At 34.7% G+C, this 19,907-nt stretch overlaps 3 protein-coding genes across 5 annotated transcripts in view; 2 read left to right on the forward strand and 1 right to left on the reverse strand.

Moving 5' to 3' along the window:
* The first annotated feature begins 2,002 nt into the window (after nt 1-2,002).
* Nucleotides 2,003-4,172, forward strand: LOC137634515 (C-type lectin domain family 17, member A-like). Its single transcript, XM_068366960.1, has 4 exons — nt 2,003-2,146; nt 2,697-2,750; nt 3,554-3,724; nt 3,855-4,172. Exons 1-4 carry the CDS (start codon nt 2,116-2,118, stop codon nt 4,100-4,102), a joined length of 504 nt encoding a protein of 167 aa, XP_068223061.1. The 5' UTR covers nt 2,003-2,115; the 3' UTR covers nt 4,103-4,172.
* Nucleotides 4,173-10,854: 6,682 nt separating this feature from the next.
* LOC137634475 (C-type lectin domain family 17, member A-like) lies at nt 10,855-14,301 on the forward strand. Its single transcript, XM_068366894.1, has 4 exons — nt 10,855-11,006; nt 11,564-11,620; nt 12,695-12,868; nt 13,996-14,301. Exons 1-4 carry the CDS (start codon nt 10,976-10,978, stop codon nt 14,241-14,243), a joined length of 510 nt encoding a protein of 169 aa, XP_068222995.1. The 5' UTR covers nt 10,855-10,975; the 3' UTR covers nt 14,244-14,301.
* A 1,194-nt stretch (nt 14,302-15,495) lies between these two features.
* LOC137634089 (type-2 ice-structuring protein-like) overlaps nt 15,496-19,907 on the reverse strand; it is a 17,811-nt gene continuing 13,399 nt past the window's right edge. For 2 of the 3 annotated variants that reach the window (XM_068366310.1, XM_068366308.1), the window contains exons 4-6: nt 16,828-16,890; nt 16,306-16,548; nt 15,496-16,132 (exon numbers count right to left, since the gene is read on the reverse strand). In XM_068366310.1, coding sequence (XP_068222411.1) covers nt 15,870-16,132; nt 16,306-16,548; nt 16,828-16,890 — 569 coding nt within the window. In that variant the 3' untranslated portion in view covers nt 15,496-15,869. The remainder of the gene's footprint in view (nt 16,133-16,305; nt 16,549-16,827; nt 16,891-19,907) is intronic. The other variant, XM_068366309.1, reaches the window with a different exon arrangement.

Raw genomic sequence — 19,907 nt, forward strand, 5'->3', positions numbered from 1 at the left:
GATGGTTAAATATTTAGATAGATATAGATATGCACGCACAAACACGCACAAGCAAACCTACCCCCCCCCCCCCTCTCATCAGGGTATGGCTATTCTCTCCCCCCCCCCCGCACCCGAGGGACGGGGCGAACTGAGCGTGACCGAAAAGAAATATATACATATACAATATTTGTATATTCATATATAAACCCAGGCACTGGTTCTTTATTATATAGGGTAGATTATCATTATTGTCATTATTATTATAACCACCTGATCGTTAATAAATTATATCTCTCTTTAGCTTTCTTCGTCTCTGCTTTGTGTTTTTTTGGTAAAATTCCAGATAATTTTGTTCTGTTTTCCGAAAAAGTTGTAAAGATAACAATGGTGATGATATTTTTATTATCATAACCCTCATCCTTATAATTATAAGCAATAATATAATAAATTTTATCATTACCATTACTATCATCATCAACTTTTTAATCTTGCTTGAGGGTACACTCAGCACACTGTTCTATCTAATTTCTCTTCCTCTAGTTTTGTTAAAGTTTATATAGTTTATATAGGAAATATCTATTTTAATGTTGTTACTGTTCATAAAATATTTCATTTTTCCTTGTTTCCTTTCCTCACTGGGCTATTTCCCCTGTTGGGGCCCCTGGGCTTATAGCATCCTGCTTTTCCAACAAGGATTGTAGCTTAGCAATTAACAATAATAATAATGTTATTATACCTCTGATTATTAGTAAACGGTTTGGTCATGTAATAAGAAATATAACTAATTCAAGTGCTTACTTGAATTTTAGTGTCTATTGCGTAGTGGCGCGATTATAAAAATTTGTCTAAAAAGATTCGTGGGAATTACCTGTCGTTGCAACGGAATTTAATTTCAGCGTCTGGCAGCGACTCATGATTGAAAATTTTCTTTATCTTTTTTAATTGGTTCTTGGGTTCTTTCAACTCTTTAAATATACAGTATAAGGTATACTTCGCTTATTATTATTATTATTATTATTATTATTATTATTATTATTATTATTATTATTATCAATTGCTAAGCTACAACCTTAGTTGGGAAAAGCAGAACGCTACAAGCCCATGGGCCCCAACAAGGAAAATAGCCCAGTGAGGAAAGGAAACAAAGAAAAATTAAATATTCTAAGAACAGTAACAACATTAAAATAAATAATTCCTGTATAAACTATAAATACTTCAACAAAACAAGAGGAAGAGAAATTAGATAGAATAGTGTGCCCGAGTGTACTCTCAAGCAAGAGAACTCTAACCCAAGGCAGTGGAAGACCATGGTACAGAGGCTATGGCACTACCCAAGATTAGAGAACAGTGGTTTGATTTTGGAGTGTCCTTCTCCTAGAAGAGGTGCTTACCATAGTTAGAGTCTCTTCTACCCTTACCAAGAGGAAAGTAGCTACTGAGCAATTGCAGTGCAGTAGTTAACCCCTTGGGTGAAGAAGAATTATTTGGTAATCTCAGTGTTGTCAGGTGTATGAGGACAGAGGAGAATCTGTAAAGAATAGGCCAGACTATTCGGTGTCTGTGTAGGCAAAGGGAAAAAACCGTAAACAGAGAGAAGAATCCAATGTAGTACTGTCTGGCCAGTCAAAGGACCCCATAACTCTCTAGCGGTAGTATCTCAATGTTTCACCTAAGAACTGCACCAGGCTATCATTCTGAGGTATATCTGTAATGCCAGCTAGCTTTTTTATTTTGTCTTACGTAAAGACACTTGAACTAAAAACAATAATGGGAGAATACCGAACGTGCATTAGCTAAACTACTATAATAAAATGCTCCTTTAAACTTAAATCCCTGAAGTATCAAGTGAATCCTCGTGCCCTTGGGTAGGGCAAATCGATGGAAAATCTATAAATAAAAAGTGCAATACATTTTTATCTATGAACAACTGCAGATTTCACACGAGTAGTTGAAACCGCTCAGTGTTACCAGATTCAAAACTTTCTGCTGCTAAGAAACTAACCTCTTTTCGCTATCACACCAGAAGAAGCCTAGATCATCCCCCCATTAAAGTGTATATAAGACCTGAAACCTGGGTTTAAATCTTTGCTTTTACCGCCATCTTACGACCTGAGCTATCATTCCCAACTCGCCATGTTCAACCCGAGATTGGCTTTCCTCTTGGGTAAGTTCCACCATGGTGGTGTGACGAAAATTATTCCAATAGAAAACCTAAAATTAAATCAATCTTTTTACGTAGACGTTTCATACACCGAGATAATTCGGATTTCTATTAAAATAGTCGATGTATTTTCCAATAAGAAAAACAATCTTTAAGAACATTGTATTAAATGATGTTTAGGACTTATTTTTCATAGTACAATTGCTTTTTTAGTTTTGTTTAATTTTCAATTAAACATGTGCTATATCTTCAATCATCATTGTATTTAGTATCGCCATACTTATTTTTCTGTAAATGTAGTTTTTTTGTACGAAGTTTCAGAAATTGTATAAACCTCTCTCGTTTTCTATATTATTAACAGAGGCCTAAGAAAAACTTCTCTATCCACAGAGCTATCTATCAATTCATAAATATTTTTTCAAGACTAATATTATTCTATACCCCAAAATATTAAAGGATGACTTGCAAAAACTTTATTCTCGGTAGTTATTGAAATAACAAATCAAGTCATTTACAGCAAGTTATTTTTTATTTTGTTAATCCATTTTTTCAGCCTTCGCCGTTAACTTGGGGTCTTCCACTCCATTGGAGCTGCTGGATACAAATGGTGAGTTTTGAAAACAGTTTTTTAATAACATATTTGTTTGCGCAGTAACCTAATGTTCACTTTGTTACGATTTCTTCTTTTGCAAAAGAATGTAAGGGCCAAGTAAAACTTTTGGGTTGTTTTTATTATTTGTTTATGAAAGTTCAAGGAGAATTATATACAGAACACACACACACATACACACACACACACACATATATATATATATATATATATATATATATATATATATATATATATATATATATATATAAAGTATATGTATGTGAATATCTCACTCACACACACATTCATATATATATATATATATATATATACATATATATATATATATATATATGTATATATATGTGTGTGTGTGTACTATATATATATATATATATATATATATATATATATATATATATAAGTGTGTGTGTGTTCGCGTGTCTGTGTACGCACGAGAGTACATTCTCATTCTATTTTTCAGATTTGCACGATTTCTTAGAGGGGGTGGCTCCATAAGGTGTTACTCCTCTTTATTTAACCAGTGAATTAACTAAGGTAGAACGTAGACAATTAAATGTTTAGGTCAGGAAACGCCCAGTGCATTTTTCACCCTCCCCCCCCCCCAACAAATAATCTAGACTCGCTGAAGAAGGGAGTTTGTAAAGTCATTCATCTGAATGAACGAACACTCTGAACGTTACAGGGTGCTCTTAACTACCTCTAAGAACAAGAGCCGGTTCTGGCATAAGGGCCGCTTAATCTATATACCAACGCCAACAGCATTCTCTGAAAACCAGTTCTTACATCTATTCCAGCATCTTGTGGTGATCCTTTCGTTAGCGTCGGAGGCCATTGCTTGCACTTCAGCACCGAAGCTGGGACATGGGATGAGATGAGGTCGTACTGTCAAAACTTGGGGGGAGACATGGTGAAGATAGACGATGCTAACCTGATTTACGATATAGAAGAACACGTGGAGACTCAGGGTAACATTACACGTCATCTACTGTTGTCTTCATTTGTGAAATTCTTCAGCAAGCAATGGAAACTGTCAATAATATTGTTTTCATTTACGCAAATAATCTACTGACACATTTATCATTTATTTCGTCGTAGGTATTCCAGAGAGTTATTTCTATATCGGAGGCTCTGACCGCGACCATGCGGGAGAATGGAGATGGACAGACGGATCCAATGTCAAGATGGGCTCTCCTTTCTGGGGCTTCAACTGCAGTCCTGATGAATTCACGCGAGAGCCTACAAACCTTGATAATGAAGACTGTATGTACATCAGCAAAGGAGGCTATTTTCTCTTCCACGATTGTTACTGTACGGAGAAATACTCTGTCATCTGTGAGCAGTAGCGATGTCTTGCAGAAAGGAGAAATTTCAAATTGACAGTCAACAAAAAACGTAATAAAATCATACGACAGATTTATAGTTATTGCTCCTTACTAGATATTTTTTATATTGCTCCATGCAAGTATCATGAGAAATCTTCCTATGACCCTTGCTATTATAACACCATTTCATCCTTAAAACTATTTCATTCTTCGACCCGTTATTAAGGAATTTTATTTTATAAATATCTCGATAGAAATATTATTCAAAATGTTAACACGAACAATAAAAGACAATAATATCAACCATATGATGTATTTCCTTTTGTGTGCACAGCTGTGTTAAGAACTTTTATATTTTGCTTTAATTTGCAATATTATGCATTCAAATCCGTATGATTTTGCAGGTTATGAAAATACAAATGCGTGTGATGAGACCTGTAAGCTTTTCAAAAATTCAATTGCTAATAATCCCGTTTTCTTTACAACATTGAATAAGTCAAATTATTGTACCTGCTGCGTATAAGTGCTCTACTCTAAACTCTGGTTGTATATATATATATATATATATATATATATATATATATATATATATATATATATATATATATATATATATACAGTATATATATATATATATATATATATATATATATATATATATATGTGTGTGTGTGTGTGTGTGTGGGCCTGGTCACGTGGTTTGAATGATACTAGTTTTACATCCCACTGCTCCGAATCCAGCCAGAGTGAAGATGGGTGGATGAGTTCCTAGGGTTAAAAAACCCCAACGTTCCAGTTGGCTTGCACTGTGTATTGGCAGTTAGATAGTCAATCAACTGTAGTGAATCGTAACAAGGATTGATAATGCATGGGGTTAAGAACTTTAAACCTAACGACTGACTAAAAACTGAGAGTATAAGAACTTCAAGACAATTTTAAGAAAAATCCAAAACTGAAAAGTATACTGCATATATGCATACATATACTGTATATATGCATATATACTGTACATAGATACACACACACACATATATATATATACATATATATATATATATATATATATATATATATATATATATATACCAGTCTATCATTTCCTGAATGGGAATACCTTAACGTGGTGAAAGGGTTTGAGTAGGTCCGAGCATCGCCATGATCAGCAAAGCTGTACTAGCAAGGCCACCCATAAAGCTGTACTAGTCAGGGCCACCCATGCTAGGTTGGTTTGCTGTGAGAGATCAGACAAAAGTCTCCCCCCCCCCTCTTCAATCACCAGTTAGTCTGGTGCCTTTTATGGCATAGTCATTCTCTTAGACAATTTCAATTCTATGCTAAAGCACTTATGGGATAATCTATTCTAAGACACTGTTCTAGTTGTCTGTAAATTTTCTTATTTTCAGCGTTGGTGTTTTGAAAGATAACACGGAATTTCTTTGCTTTGCTCCATTTATTTATTTTATGGAAAGAGCCGTTTTAGCCAGTAACTTGCGGCTATGATCAGGCCATCCTTATAAAGAAATCACAGTCCTTATATAATGGAAGTACATTCATGAAAACGAAAATTTGAAGAAATATAAACACAACACATATGAACATTGGAAAATACTTTGTACAGAAATTCATTGAAATATTGCAGAAACATCTGGAACTTCCTTAATTCTCACAATTCCAATGACAGTCCCAAAGAACTTTTTGAATCCTTAGTGAAGTGTCACACCAATTTCTAAGGATCCAAGACAAGTTCAGGAGCCATGAAGAGAGAACATAGTTTGGTGTTGTTTGATTTTTCTCCAAGGAAAGGTTTTACAATTTCCACTGGACTTATGAGACTAATGGAAGCTCCAGATGTCTCCAGTAAAATTTTCCCGAGTTTCCATGCAAAATATTTACAAATTAGATATTTTTACATTTCTTATTATTTTCGTATGTAGGAATGAAACCTACTGCCATTATATAAAGGTTGTGATTTATTTATAAGGATGTCCTTATCATAGCTATAAGTTATTGGTGATACAGCTGTCGTCAAAATTCGAATAGAATAAGCAGCATTATAATACAATCCTCTTATCCTTCCAACTCTAGCCCCGAGAGAAGAAAACAGAAGTGTTGTTTTAAAGCAATTGAACCCCTGAGGGCTTTAGATATGAATTAAAATTGCCTCTGGGAATGACTACTAAAAAAAAGCACACACACACACATATATATATATATTCTATTGGAATTCACAGGAGATTGGTGGAAAGTTCCTAAACAAGATTAAGGAAAACTTTCAGAAAAGACCAAAACACCTAATAAAGAAAAGATTGGATATGAGAGTAAAATCCAAGAGAGAGAAAATAGATTTGGCAGAACCATCCAAAACAACAGGTAGTAGTATGGCCAGGGCACCAGCCACCCGTTGAGATAGTATCGCTACAGGGTTATATATATATATATATATATATATATATATATATATATATATATATATATATATATATTCTCTGGGAGATATTAGTCCACCAAATGTTCCGCTGGGCTCCACAAGGCACTAGAAGAGTTGGAAGACCCCCGCCTACATGGATGATGACTATGAAGCGCGAAGTAGGAGATGATGAATGGAGAAGTATTGAATTAAAAGCTCAAGATAGAGACGACTGGTGAAATATAGCCAAGGCCCTTTGCGTCAATAGGCGTATGATGATGATGATGATGATGATACATACATATATATATATATATATATATATATATATATATATATATATATATACATATGTATGTATATATTATATATACATATAAATCATCATAAGACTTAGCTAGTCCACTGGAGAACTCAGACTTGGCCTTCCACTCGCGTCTGTTTATGGTCTTTATATGCCAGTCCACACTCGGAAACTTTTTTAGTTCGTCAATCCATCGTCTTCTCTTCCTTCCCCTGCTTCGCTTGCAATCTCTAAGGACCTATTCAGTTATTCTTAATACCTGTCACTCTCATTATATGCCCTGCCCATCTTCATGTCTCTTTCTTACATGTTGTTAGAATATCCTTTACTTTAGTTTGCTCTGTTATTCATGTTGTTTTTTTCTGTCTTATTTTCATCATTATTATTCTCCCCATTACTCTTTGAGTTGTGTGTATATATACATATATATATATATATATATATATATATATATATATATATATACTGTGTATATATATACATATATATATATATATATATGTATGTATGTATGTATGTATGTATGTATAGACACAGCATATATATACATATATATATATATATATATATATATATATATATATATATATATGTGCATAAATAAAGTATATATATATATATAAATATATTTATATATATATATGTGTGTATATAAAAGTATATATATATATATATATATATATATATATATATATATATATATATATATATGTATGTATGTACAAATATATATATACTTATATATATACTGTATTTATATATATATTTATATATATATATGTATGTATAAATATATATATATACTTATATATATACTGTATTTATATATACATACATATATATATATATATATATATATATATATATATATGTGTGTGTGTGTGTGTGTGTGTGTGTTTGTGTGTGTGCGTGTGTCTCCGAGTGTTTTGTTAAGTAAAAATTCAATAAGAGAATTATATTCAGGGTTCAAATTCGATTCTTCAGAGATGCAAGCTTAATGCTTGATTGACCTCACTGTGGGTAACACCCTTTTTATGGCCTATCAGGAAGCTACTGTCACGCAAGTGTCTATATTTTGTTGAGCTCAATGCACTTTTTTAATACAATCATTCAATCGTCAAGCGCACCATTCTTACATAAAACATGTAATAGTAATTATAATACGACTAAATATATATGTATATATATACACATATATATATGCTCATACACATGTATACATATATATACTGTATACAGTAATTAATGAAAAATATATCACATAAATCCTATAGAAACAGGATCTATTACCAGGAATACGCATAGCTTGAGTACAGTTACAACTGCCTACTGTATTCCTACTATGAATTCATATGTAATGATAACAGAAAATCCAGTTAGATGTGAGACAAAACCCGAAACTATTAGTTATGTCTCATCAGCTGGGAGTTTTCTCCATTTTTTGTACTAAATAGATTTACAAATAAACCTAAATAATAGTTCTTAAAAGCGTAACCCAAGGTCTATAGAATACGAGGTCTTCTCACGCGCAGATTAGTGAGGGTATGGGGGTTTGGGGGAGATAATCCTTGACGTCAGAATAGCCAATGCGTCCGAGTCTCCCTTGTCAACATTCATACAAATATAGGGATTTTTGTTAATTTCTTTGTAATTAATAACAAATTAAGAGACACTTTGTTATCTTAAGAAAATGAAATTACTCACAGTGGAAACAGTTCTGTATTTTGCACATAAAAAATTTATCTAATTACATTTATTTACAAGAATAAAGGAATAATATATAAAAACCTTAATTTTCCCATTTCTGCCACTTCCATGATAAATATGGTTATGCTCGTCTTAAATCTTTCGTCTTACAAGTGAATAATTAAGAAACCAACTTCAACATTTTACTTACAGCTTTCCGAGATGAGCTAATGTTTCTATTCAGAATTCGAATCCTAAAAAAAGTATAACGTACAAAATACCTAATAACTTCCTGATGTAATGAAATATGCTCGTACATCATTTCAGCTAATAAAGTTATTACGTTTCCCCTGATTTCAAAGATTTTTCGCCATAAAAACAAAAACAAAAACATTATTTCCATTGTTTTTAGATTTTCGAAAAATTCTCCGTTGGGTTTCATCAGTTTTCTGTCATCCCTACTTACAGCACGAATCCATGTATTATCCCCTTTAGTTGCTTTATTGCCTAAAAATTCATACTGAGGAAACTTCCGAGCTATACCCTCCCACATATTGTGATCCTCCTTCATCCATGGCATCTTCTCATAAACCTTCCTCATATTCCATATTAGCATCAATGCAATTTTAAAATTCATTTTCTGGCATGCAAAACAACATAACAGACAAGCTTAATTATCTACGAAGATAATTTTCTTCATTTTAAATGAGTGTATTTTCCTTGGAAAGAAAATGAGAAAATTCGTTTGAAGTTACATTTACACCTTCACAACTTTGAATGTTAGCTTTGGAACCTAAGAGAGTTGCTTCCTTTCCTAAAAGATGGGCTCTGACCGGGTGTTTAAATGCAACAGGGGAGGGATGCTGATGACATGCACCCATCTGACGTATGCAACCAAAGTGCTCTAATCCATCTTGATTTTATCTGTTTGTCTAATAATTCGTACATCAAATTCTTTTCATAGACATCCGCTTCAAAGTGCCAGCTACATATCAGTGCATTCTCAACATTTATGTGATCGCCCCGCTTGCAGAGGTGCGCCCATTTTTTTCCTAATTTCACTGTCCTTTGGAAATGAATGAAAAATAAGATCTGATTTTTTCGTCCGGGTTGAGAAGCATCCAAACACAGCACAGTTATTGGGCATATTGGTAATTGAATATTGTTATTAAGATTTACACAACCACTTTCAAGAATTAGATCGACGACCAAGACAATTCCCTGACCTGTTTACTTTGTTTAACTGTAGGTAGCACCCGTCCGTTTGGAGGTCGTGACGTCACGAAATCCATCTGCGCAGAAATGTCAATTTTTGGACCAGGGATGAGGAGACCTCGTATTCTATAGACCTTGGCGTAACCGACTTAGTTTGGCAATGAAAGACCAAGTTACGTATCTGAAAACCGCTCAAAAACTAAAATAAATAAGAGAATTATTACTTCCCCGTTCATTGTACTTACGATTTCTGTATATTGAAGTCCGTATACCTTCCAGGACCTGTACGCTAACATATATGGCACTAATAAGCAGATCATCCTTCTAACTTGAGATGCTGGCACTGAAAGAAAGAATACTAGAGACAAGGCTTAATTTCATGAATTAAGTACAAAGAAATGTCAGAAATGTTTAAAACCATTGTAAACATACATTTCGTGGGAAGATAAGATCATTTGGGAAGATGGTCTTTTAACGAAAATCCCAAGAAAACTGGATTATTTACATTTCCTTACACGGGAGATCAAATACTAATATCTTCCACTGTAGATCTATAAGAAAATATACAGTAGTTAAGCGGAGTGGTGGTTGGGGTGAGTTGGTAAAGCAATGAGAGAGGGCAGTCTTTCAATTAGCCACAGCCTGTTTCTTAAAATAAAGAGGATTATATCATATAAGAGAAAAATAGAAAAAGGAAAGACCTCTACAGCCTGAAAGTAGCCTTTTCAGAGAAGAAATCACCAAAATAACTAGTCTTGAAATTATCTAGCCATATCACAACAACTGTGTGAAGATGGTTTGCCTGGCTAGCTTAGAGCTTCCATCCCATGGAGACTTTGCTGCGCAAAATTGAAAGCAGTCTCACAAAATTGTATATACAGTGAATTAATTACAAAAATAGTATAAACATTTGCTTACAAACATCTGGTAATTAATTTATAATACATTGATAAGAATTAATGATTAGAACTAAGATTGTTTTTTTGGGCCCCTCAAAAAAATTGATACAAAAAAAATCTAGGAAATTGCAAAACACTTGAGACGTCTTATCACCATTTCAAGTTTTACATATTTTCTCTCGCCTGATAGCACATTGTTATGCAATGTTCCCAGACTGATAATGGTTTCTAAGGGATGAAGCAGCGCCTGCAATCTAAGTAAAGCGATTTCGAATTTGAATATCTGCGTTGCATATAAGATATGATGAAAAGGACAGTTCTCCGCCATTATTGCCAACATCTTGCGAGGTCAAGGAGACACAAGCCTCTAACCTCTTTCCATCATGGGGAACCTGAAGCTGTTCGTCCTATTCGGTGAGTTACTTTAGTTTAGTACTTATGACGAACCTTCTTGCATTTATCCTTCACTCAAATATTTCGAGTTGCATCAAGTTAATTATCAAAATTCGACTCCGACGTGGACTTTAAACAACAATTAATTTGTTTACATGCAGAAATCATATACAAATATCATTTCTTAATCATTATTGGATATTTAATACCATCCTTTGCTTACTGACAGTTATCATGGCTTAGTGGTTTACTGTTCTGAGAGGGTTTACAAACTTATCTTGCCATAGATCAAATTTTTCAAAAGGGTAAGCAAGTTATAAAAGGTTATTTGTGTTCAAATACCTATGGCAATACACACAAGAGGTTTTTGGTTTATTTTACTAATAGAACTCCCAGAATAAGAAATTGATCTGAATCCATTTCTTCCTGGATATTCTTGAAACCTTGAAATTCCAACCCTGAAGCTTAACAGACTTAAAAGTTCAGAAGCAAGTGTCTAACTCTATTAAAAAATTCTATAACAGTTTACCGATGAAATCAAGACATTTACAGATTAATTAATTTCCTTTACTTTTTAGGTTTCATCCTTCAACTGGGCTCATCGTACCAGCTGACATCGGATGCAGGCAGAATTGGTAATAATTGGAGTTCTGTTATGAAATCTTGTAAATTATTGGAATTTCGATTTTCTTGTAAGGTTTAAAATCTATGTAAATTTACAAAAATATATCTGAGTTTTTTCAGTCATATCTAATTAGTTTGCTTTAAAAATATCCGTAAATCTAACGATAGATTCATAATGAAATTTCTTATATATACTACTGTTTACTGTGAGCCTTAAAACACTTTATAATCGAATATATTACCGTCAAAATTCTACTTTCAATTCTAGTTCATTAAAAACCCTTTAAAAATTTCCTTAAAGAAAAAGAACTTTGCCATTTCTTTGTTCAATGAAACTGAGCTTATTAGTGAACTTTTAAAGACCGAAAGTACTAATGATACAGATTTATAGACCTTTATAATGGTTTTCCTACCTTTTTAGCGGTTATTTTCCATGGCGATTTTTGCTATTGCAAACACCGTTAGGAATTTACTGTAAACGCGGAAAATCCTGGAATAAAAATTGCCAGGCATTTAACGTTTTAAAAGCGGAAATATTGGTAATTACATATAAGGGCAAATTTACAATCGCCTGTATTTTACTGAAATACGGCTGTGAATAGTACCTTTTTACGAAAAACTCCGATTAAAATTACGTTTTTTTTTTTTTTTTTACAGTGCAGTTTACAGTAGTTGTATGCAGCGGCTAGTTTATGTATCATGTATAATACTCTTCACGACGAAACTCGTATTTTTAACGCGAATACATAGCTCACATCTGCTAAAATAGACAACCCATTACATATTGAAGAAGTGTATATCTACGACGAGAAAATAACGCTTCTGATAATAAAGAAATTCTTAATAGTATAGATAATCTCTTTCTGTACAGTCTCAGATATCAATAACATCATGTACATTTAATAACTTATAATCTAAGAGAGAAAGTTACCACTAGTCGCTGCATTATAAAAATAATAGTTTCTTATTAAGTGTCCCCAGATTGTAAGAACTATCTCGCAAATGAAATATTTCTCAACTCAGGCTTTAAAAGTTTTTTTTTTTTTTTTTTTTTTTTTTTTTTTTTTTTTTTTTTTTTTTTGCAGGACCATGTCCTCATCCATACGAGGATGTTGGAGGTCACTGTTTGCATTTCACCGACGTCGTGAAAGGCAACTGGTCCGAGATGAGGGAATATTGCCATGAGGTCGGAGGGGAAATGCTCAAGCTGGACGATGCCAATTTGATTTACGACATCCAGAGATACGTAGAGGATGATAGTAAGTATCATCTGTTAGAATCTTTTATTTGCGCCATTCAAAAATCTCCCCTTTAACGTATTAACATCTTAGGAAAAGGCCAGTTCTGTAAGTCAAGCTTTACTCGTTTGGCTTGTAAATCTCCTCGTTTTAATAATAATAATAATCTCAAGGAAGAATTTAGAACCTTTTTAGGACTTATTTTAAACCAAATTTGAATAAATTAACCCCTGTACTATTTTAAGACTTGCCGAAAAATAGTAGGATTAGTCCCCTTCCCACACAAAGCAGCAAGTGCTATAAAAAAGTAGGAAGCTCAACTCATTGGTACCCCATTCCTTGTTCAAATCTATCTAGATGTTCAATATTTATACCATTTGTTTAATCCAGGCCATATCCAATTATAAGAACATTTTCCACCACCAACTCCGTGCCCTTTCTAAATACAGGAAGATTAGCTCTCCCTTTCTTAACCCCGTGCTAATTCAGGATGATTAGCTTTCCCTCACCACCAGCTATGTCTAATGATACGAGGGTTAGTTTTCCTTAGTAACACTCACTATCCAGAGGCACAGATACTAGACATCCCCAAAGTCAGGTTCGGTTTAATAAATGAAGATTAACCATGTATTAAATCCACGACCTATCCAAATATACTCAGATTTCATACCACCCATCAAAAGCCCAAACTAAAGAAAATAAGGATGACTTTTCACCTTCAAAATTCGGAAAATTTTAAGGCTCCCACCAGACCTAGGACTGTTCAGATATAGCCAAATTACTATTATAATCCACATATTACAACTTGCTTAGAGACTAAATCACGTGCATTAGTCAATAGCTGGAGGTGTTGAAATACTTATAAATAGTTGATAAAATAAAGGAAAAGGTAAGTTTGATTTTTAATAAACTGAAAAGAGAAATATAGAAGTAGCTAAGAGTGTGAGGTAATGTCCCGGCATTGATAGAAGAGGAATACAAAGAAGAGTATGGGGGCCTGGTATTATATCTATGATGGGGGCCTCCGGTGCAATTTGTGAAGTCAAGTTACTTAGAGTCATTAAACTACCGTCACAAATGTAAGGGTTGTCGAAAAATAAAGAGAGAAGGGTCATAAAATCTTATATGAATATGCCTTTTGTCTCCAGGAGTCACTGCATCTTATTTCTACGTCGGAGGCTCTGACCTCGACCACGAGGGAGACTGGAGATGGACCGACGGTTCGCCAGTGAAGATGAGGTCACCTTTCTGGGGTTTCAACTGCGGCGCCGACGGGTTCACCCGGGAGCCCACAAACAAGGAGGGCGAAGACTGCCTTTATATCAGCAAGAGCAGCTTTTTCTTTATGCATGATTGCTTTTGTACCAACAAATATTCCGTTATTTGCGAATACTAAAACGTTCGAAATCTTATTTCTTTAATATTTTCAAATATACTGACTTAGTTCGGTAGGAGCTTTTAACTTTTATTGAATGCCACGACCCATTAAATTAAACAGTATTATCATGAGGAAAATACTGAACAATTAAGTATAACTTCTAAAAAGTTTTATTTCTATAAAAGGTCAATCATGTATTTTAGATTTCATACACACATTAAATGGTTATTCGATGTTATTGTTTTATTCATACATTAAAAATGCAATACTGGAAAAGAAATAACATCTAAATTCAGAAAACAGGTGACTGATAAGCCGGTGCCTATGCCATGAAATTATGCTAAAATCTATTACTTTATAGAAAAAATGACAACAGAAAAAAAAATTTGACAACAGAAAAAAACTACTGTGCGCGATTAATTATTAGTCTTGAAAACAATCACTTCAGTAAAACTTGTAAAACAATTTTCGTTTCCTCTCCCTCAAAAAACTATGTATATAATATACAGTATCCTAATTAGGCGTAAACTCACGAGCACGCCCGCGCCGAAAGACAGACACACACACACATATATATACCTATATCTATATATATATGTATATATATACATATATATATATATATATATATATATATATATATATATATATATATACTGTAGTATACATTGGACTATATGTGTGCGTATGTATATATATATATATATATATATATATATATATATATATATATATATATATGTGTGTGTGTGTGTGTGTATATATATATATGTATATATATATATATATATATATACTATAGTATACAGTGGACTATATGTGTGCGTATGTATATATATATGTGTATATATATATATATATATATATATATGTGTGTGTGTGTGTATGTATGTATGTATGTATGTATGTATGTGTTTACTTTCGCAATCTAGTTGCACTCAACTAGATTCGAATAACTACCATGTACTATTTCATCATTTATTCCCAGTTACACAACTCATTCTTTAGAACAGGAAAAGTGGAATGGGGTTTCAAGTTGATTTCTCACTGAAGTAAACATTCAACTAAATTTAATGACGAAATATTATCAAAATTGGTGAAAAACTTTATGAATTTTATGGGTTATTTAACTTCGGACACATTCCCTGTTTTACACTAACAACCATATAGTAAACAGTATTCTGCACATGGATTCCTTTCACATATCATACTAACTTTATCGTTCTGAATCAATATTGCGGATAGAATTCTTAAGATATGCACTACCATATCATTTTTATGTTTATTGGCAGAGATTCACAATACTTAAAAAAAAGCTCTTATGAAACAAAACATTTGATGGATATATCTCGAAATTGTTTAACAATTTTCAAAGTATATCAAATCTTCATATGTGAACAAAATGGTAAAGTGAAAAGATGGGAAAATTATTATTTCAATATGGTACAGTTATTATGGAATGTCTTTGTGAACAGAGCAATATCAATAATTTCTACAAAAAGTAAAACATCTCCAGTTCGACAGGACTATCGCGAGACATTTAACGTAAAAAAAATATCATTGTACTTTCAAGTCATCAATTTACTTTCTATTCGACAGGACTAAAGCGAAACTTTTATCGTCAAAAGGAATTGTACTTTGAATTCATTCATTTACTTTGTATTCACAAATAGCCGAGTGACTCTCGGCGCAATCGACGTCGTGAAAATAGAAGAAGAATCGTCGTTCGAAAGACACGCAGTTTTGTGCATCCCCGCCACCTGGTTCTCTGATCAGCATCGAATTTTTGTTGCAGTTCACACCCCAAAAGGGCGACCCCATCTTCACAAAGGCACCGTCCGTCCACGTCCAAAGTCCCTCTCTTTTCTTATCGGTGGCCCCCAGCCAAAAGTGGTCAGCCACAAGTTCTGTCAAAGATAGTCTCCTTAAAAGGCTGGAATCCAAATCATCACAGGTCTAAGTTATATCTATTTATATTTAGACAATCTTTACAAGGGGTGACCAGTGCCAACGTTTGCACAAATACATTTCATTTACCTATGAATGAAGGTGTAGAATAATGATTGTCAACACTCAGTACCTTTACTTTCGATTATTTGGATCAATCCGTACATGAAATCGGCGCTGTCTATTTTAAGTAAATCGCCTCCAAATCTCTGGCAATAGAATCTCATGGCGTTCCAGACACTGGTCAGTTGGGCAAAGTACAGACACCGACCCAAGACATCCTCGAACGGAAAGGGGCAAACTCCCTCGGGTTTGAACTGAAGTTCGTAGTCGAGAAAGTCAACTGGTATCGTGGTTTGAAGAGTCATGTTATATTCTATCAATATCAAGGAGAAAGATTGATATAAGAGAAATGATGTTTCATTGAAGTAAAATTATCGGGACATCTTCAGTATAACTCTGGTTAATGTATTACTCACATTTTTATGTAATTTGAATAGTTTTAAATTAATTCCCACAAAGTCTGCAAATGTGCTGCCAAAGTATCAAATATTTATCTACTTATAAAAAGATAGGTTGCAAGTTGAAGTACCTTTTAAGTTGATTTGCAAATAAAAAAGTCAATCTTTACAAAATACTTCATTATATAACTTACCATTTTCATCTTGTGAATAACTCGAACCCAGTAGCCCAGATGACGCCTCACCAAGAAATAGTCCTGAAAAAAAGAGAACATGGGCCTGTGCACTGAATTCACATTATATGAAACGCTAATTACACTGCAAGTATGCTACTTTTAAATGCATATTTACATACATAGACAATCACATATAAATGTGTTAGTCTCGTTACTCAGCAAATAGTCAAGATGACATTGAAATCCTTATGTAACTCTATTCCCAAGGCTGTGACACGCCAGGATCGACTGGCTACCTGGCACATAAATCAATCCGTTAGTCATGAGAAGCCCTTTGGGTTCAAATTGGACGTTGCGAATAGCACCGTATCGGAAATTACGGATTATGACACGATATATTTAGCAGGTGAGCATTAGAACTAAAACCACTATATATAGAGTCACACACTTGCTCTAATATATATATATATATATATATATATATATATATATATATATATATATATATATATATATATATATATATATATATATATATATATTTTTTTTTTTTTTTCCGGTTCATGCTTATCGGCATTGCCAGATGTATAACTACCCTGTCTCTCTTCGCGTCTCGGGTAGTGGGGAGAGGAAGTAGTTAAACCCTGGTGAGATAGTACACCGTTTGGCACACTCGGAAACCACAATCGCCAAAAATTGCCCAAATTGCCGTTTTGTAGTTAGGAAAGGGGGAAAGGAGTGGGGAGGCTTGCATCTGTATGTGTGCATATCTATCTAAATATTTAGCTGTCATATTTGATGGGTCGCCTGCTCTAGTATATATACTAGCGCAGACTCTTTAGCTATTACACACTGAACCGAGAAGCCAGAGTCACTTTCCAAGGAAAAACCACTGAGTTCATCCCCATAGAAAACGGCACACCACAAGGAGGCACACTAAGGCCCTACGTTTTTAATCTACTAATGGAGAACTTAGCCACTTTAAACCTCCCAAATGGGGTGGAAAATTTCATATATGCCGACGATATATGCATAGTATGTCCACATAAAGCTCATGCAAGAAATGTCACTCAAAAAGCACTTGACATGATCCAAGCCAAACGCAATGAACTTGGCCTAAAGATCAACACCAACAAAACAAAAGCAATGGCTATAAGACATTTGCAAAACCCTCAGAACTTCACACTAAGGGGTCAAGACATCGAATGGGTGAGTCAATTTATGTACCTTGGGGTAATCATTAGCAAAACCCTATCACCAGCCAATGAAGTACCCTACCTCAGAGAGAACACAAAGATTAGTCTATCAGCCATGAAATGAATGACCTCCCTAAAACAAGGAGTATCAAATAAGCTCCTAAGACTGTTATATCTACAAGAAATTCGATCCCACATCGATTATGCAGCACCCACACTACTGCATTGACTGACAACTCAAAAAGCATCATTAGAAGTAGTCCAAAAAAAAAAAAAAAAATGAGACTCATTAATGGCTCTCCAATGTGGACAAGACTGCTTACTTAGAGCAGAAACCAACCTAATTCCCCTGTCAGCTAGGAGTGACATTAGGAATAGCAGCATTATATTCAAGTCAATCATCGTAGACAGAAAAAGCCCACTCAACAATAAAATAAAAAGGCTTCTACCTTTCGCTGAAGAACTGGATCCGCCAAATTCCCACGCAAAGAAACTACTGGATACGCTCAGAAGGATGCAGATGCAAAATGAGGCTCACAAAACCAAGGGACAACAAAAGCATGATGAATACAGCCCTCCTGCCCCTTGGGCTCATGATCCTATCAAATACAACTTCACCATCCTACCAGCAGCAAGCAAGGCTCTCTGCACACCAGAGTAACTCACTGAAGCTGCACAAAATGCAATCAGGAATACACCTGCGCCTCACACCTACTATACGGATGGATCAGTAGACCGTGCAATCCCTGCAGCTGCTGCTGCAGTTATCTCTACATCAGAATATAAAGAAAACTAGAGACTTTCCAACCATGTTTCCATACTGCAAACTGAACTAGTAGCCATTACAAAAGCTCTAGAACATTCTGCCAACCAACAAGATGGGAACACAACGACCCATACAGACTCCAGAGGAGCCATTCTGTCCCTCAGCAACAAGGAACCTACAGAGAATGTTTACCTCATCACTGCAATTCAATTCTTAGCCTTGTTCCACCAAAGCAACAACAGGCAAGTTACCTTGAATTGGATTCCAAACCACATTGGAATCTCTGGCAACGACGAGGCCGATCACCTAGCCAAATCGGCATTAATGTGCCAAACCATTAGCATTACTCTACAACCTTCATTAAAAACCATCAAGAATCAAATGGTTGCCTACTGCAACATCCAAAAGACTAGTGAAGTAAGGAGAGCCTTCCTAGATGGATCAAGATCTGCAAAGTGGTATATTGAAGCGACAAACATATTACCACACCCAATTGCAAGACAAACACCTCGCCAGGACGCAGTAATCATCTGCAGACTGCGACTGGGATATCTATGCAACTGGCAAATTATCTTAGATAATGACGAAGACCATGCAGCACAGCATAGACCAATAAGACCGTGCAAGTACTGTAATCAAGACACAGAAGAACCTCTACAGCACTATCTACAGCAATGTCAGGAAACAAGCCTACTTCGGCAGGATCTTAATCCCAACAATCCTGCAACTGCAACAGCAATTGTCAAACACATAATTGACAATCATAACACCCTCTCAGACTTTCTCCGCAGATACCCTCCACTGAGATAACGTTGCAACAACGCCAACCAGCAATCTAAGCGGCAATTGAAGAGAAACCTTCTTATTGTTGGCGGCTGAGGGCAACAACTCGTACTCCTCATAAGGAGACAGTTTTGTCTTCCTGTCCTGTTTTCAGCTTGGAAATGGGGTCGGAGTCGTCGGCTGTCTTTTTGACTTCCAACATATCTTTCTCTCCTCTCAGCCAATCTCCCTTGCTGGAATCAGAACGGGTGCTGGCGGCTGAGGGCAATAACTCGTACTCCTTATAAGGAGACAGTTTTGCCTTCCCGTCCTTTCCTCAACGTTGAAGATGGGAACGGAGCCGTCGGCGGTCT

This window comes from Palaemon carinicauda, chromosome 44, assembly GCF_036898095.1.
Source record: "Palaemon carinicauda isolate YSFRI2023 chromosome 44, ASM3689809v2, whole genome shotgun sequence".
NCBI classification, from domain to species: domain Eukaryota; kingdom Metazoa; phylum Arthropoda; class Malacostraca; order Decapoda; family Palaemonidae; genus Palaemon; species Palaemon carinicauda.

Excerpts from the sequence above, each read along its gene's own strand:
- LOC137634515 (XM_068366960.1), top strand. The coding sequence starts at position 2,116 with ATGTTCAACCCGAGATTGGCTTTCCTCTTGG. Across the intron at positions 2,147-2,696 it reads GAGATTGGCTTTCCTCTTGG|CCTTCGCCGTTAACTTGGGG; the intron begins GTAAGTTCCACC and ends CCATTTTTTCAG. Across the intron at positions 2,751-3,553 it reads GGAGCTGCTGGATACAAATG|CATCTTGTGGTGATCCTTTC; the intron begins GTGAGTTTTGAA and ends CATCTATTCCAG.
- LOC137634475 (XM_068366894.1), top strand. The coding sequence starts at position 10,976 with ATGGGGAACCTGAAGCTGTTCGTCCTATTCG. Across the intron at positions 11,621-12,694 it reads ATCGGATGCAGGCAGAATTG|GACCATGTCCTCATCCATAC; the intron begins GTAATAATTGGA and ends TTTTTTTTGCAG. Across the intron at positions 12,869-13,995 it reads GAGATACGTAGAGGATGATA|GAGTCACTGCATCTTATTTC; the intron begins GTAAGTATCATC and ends TTTTGTCTCCAG.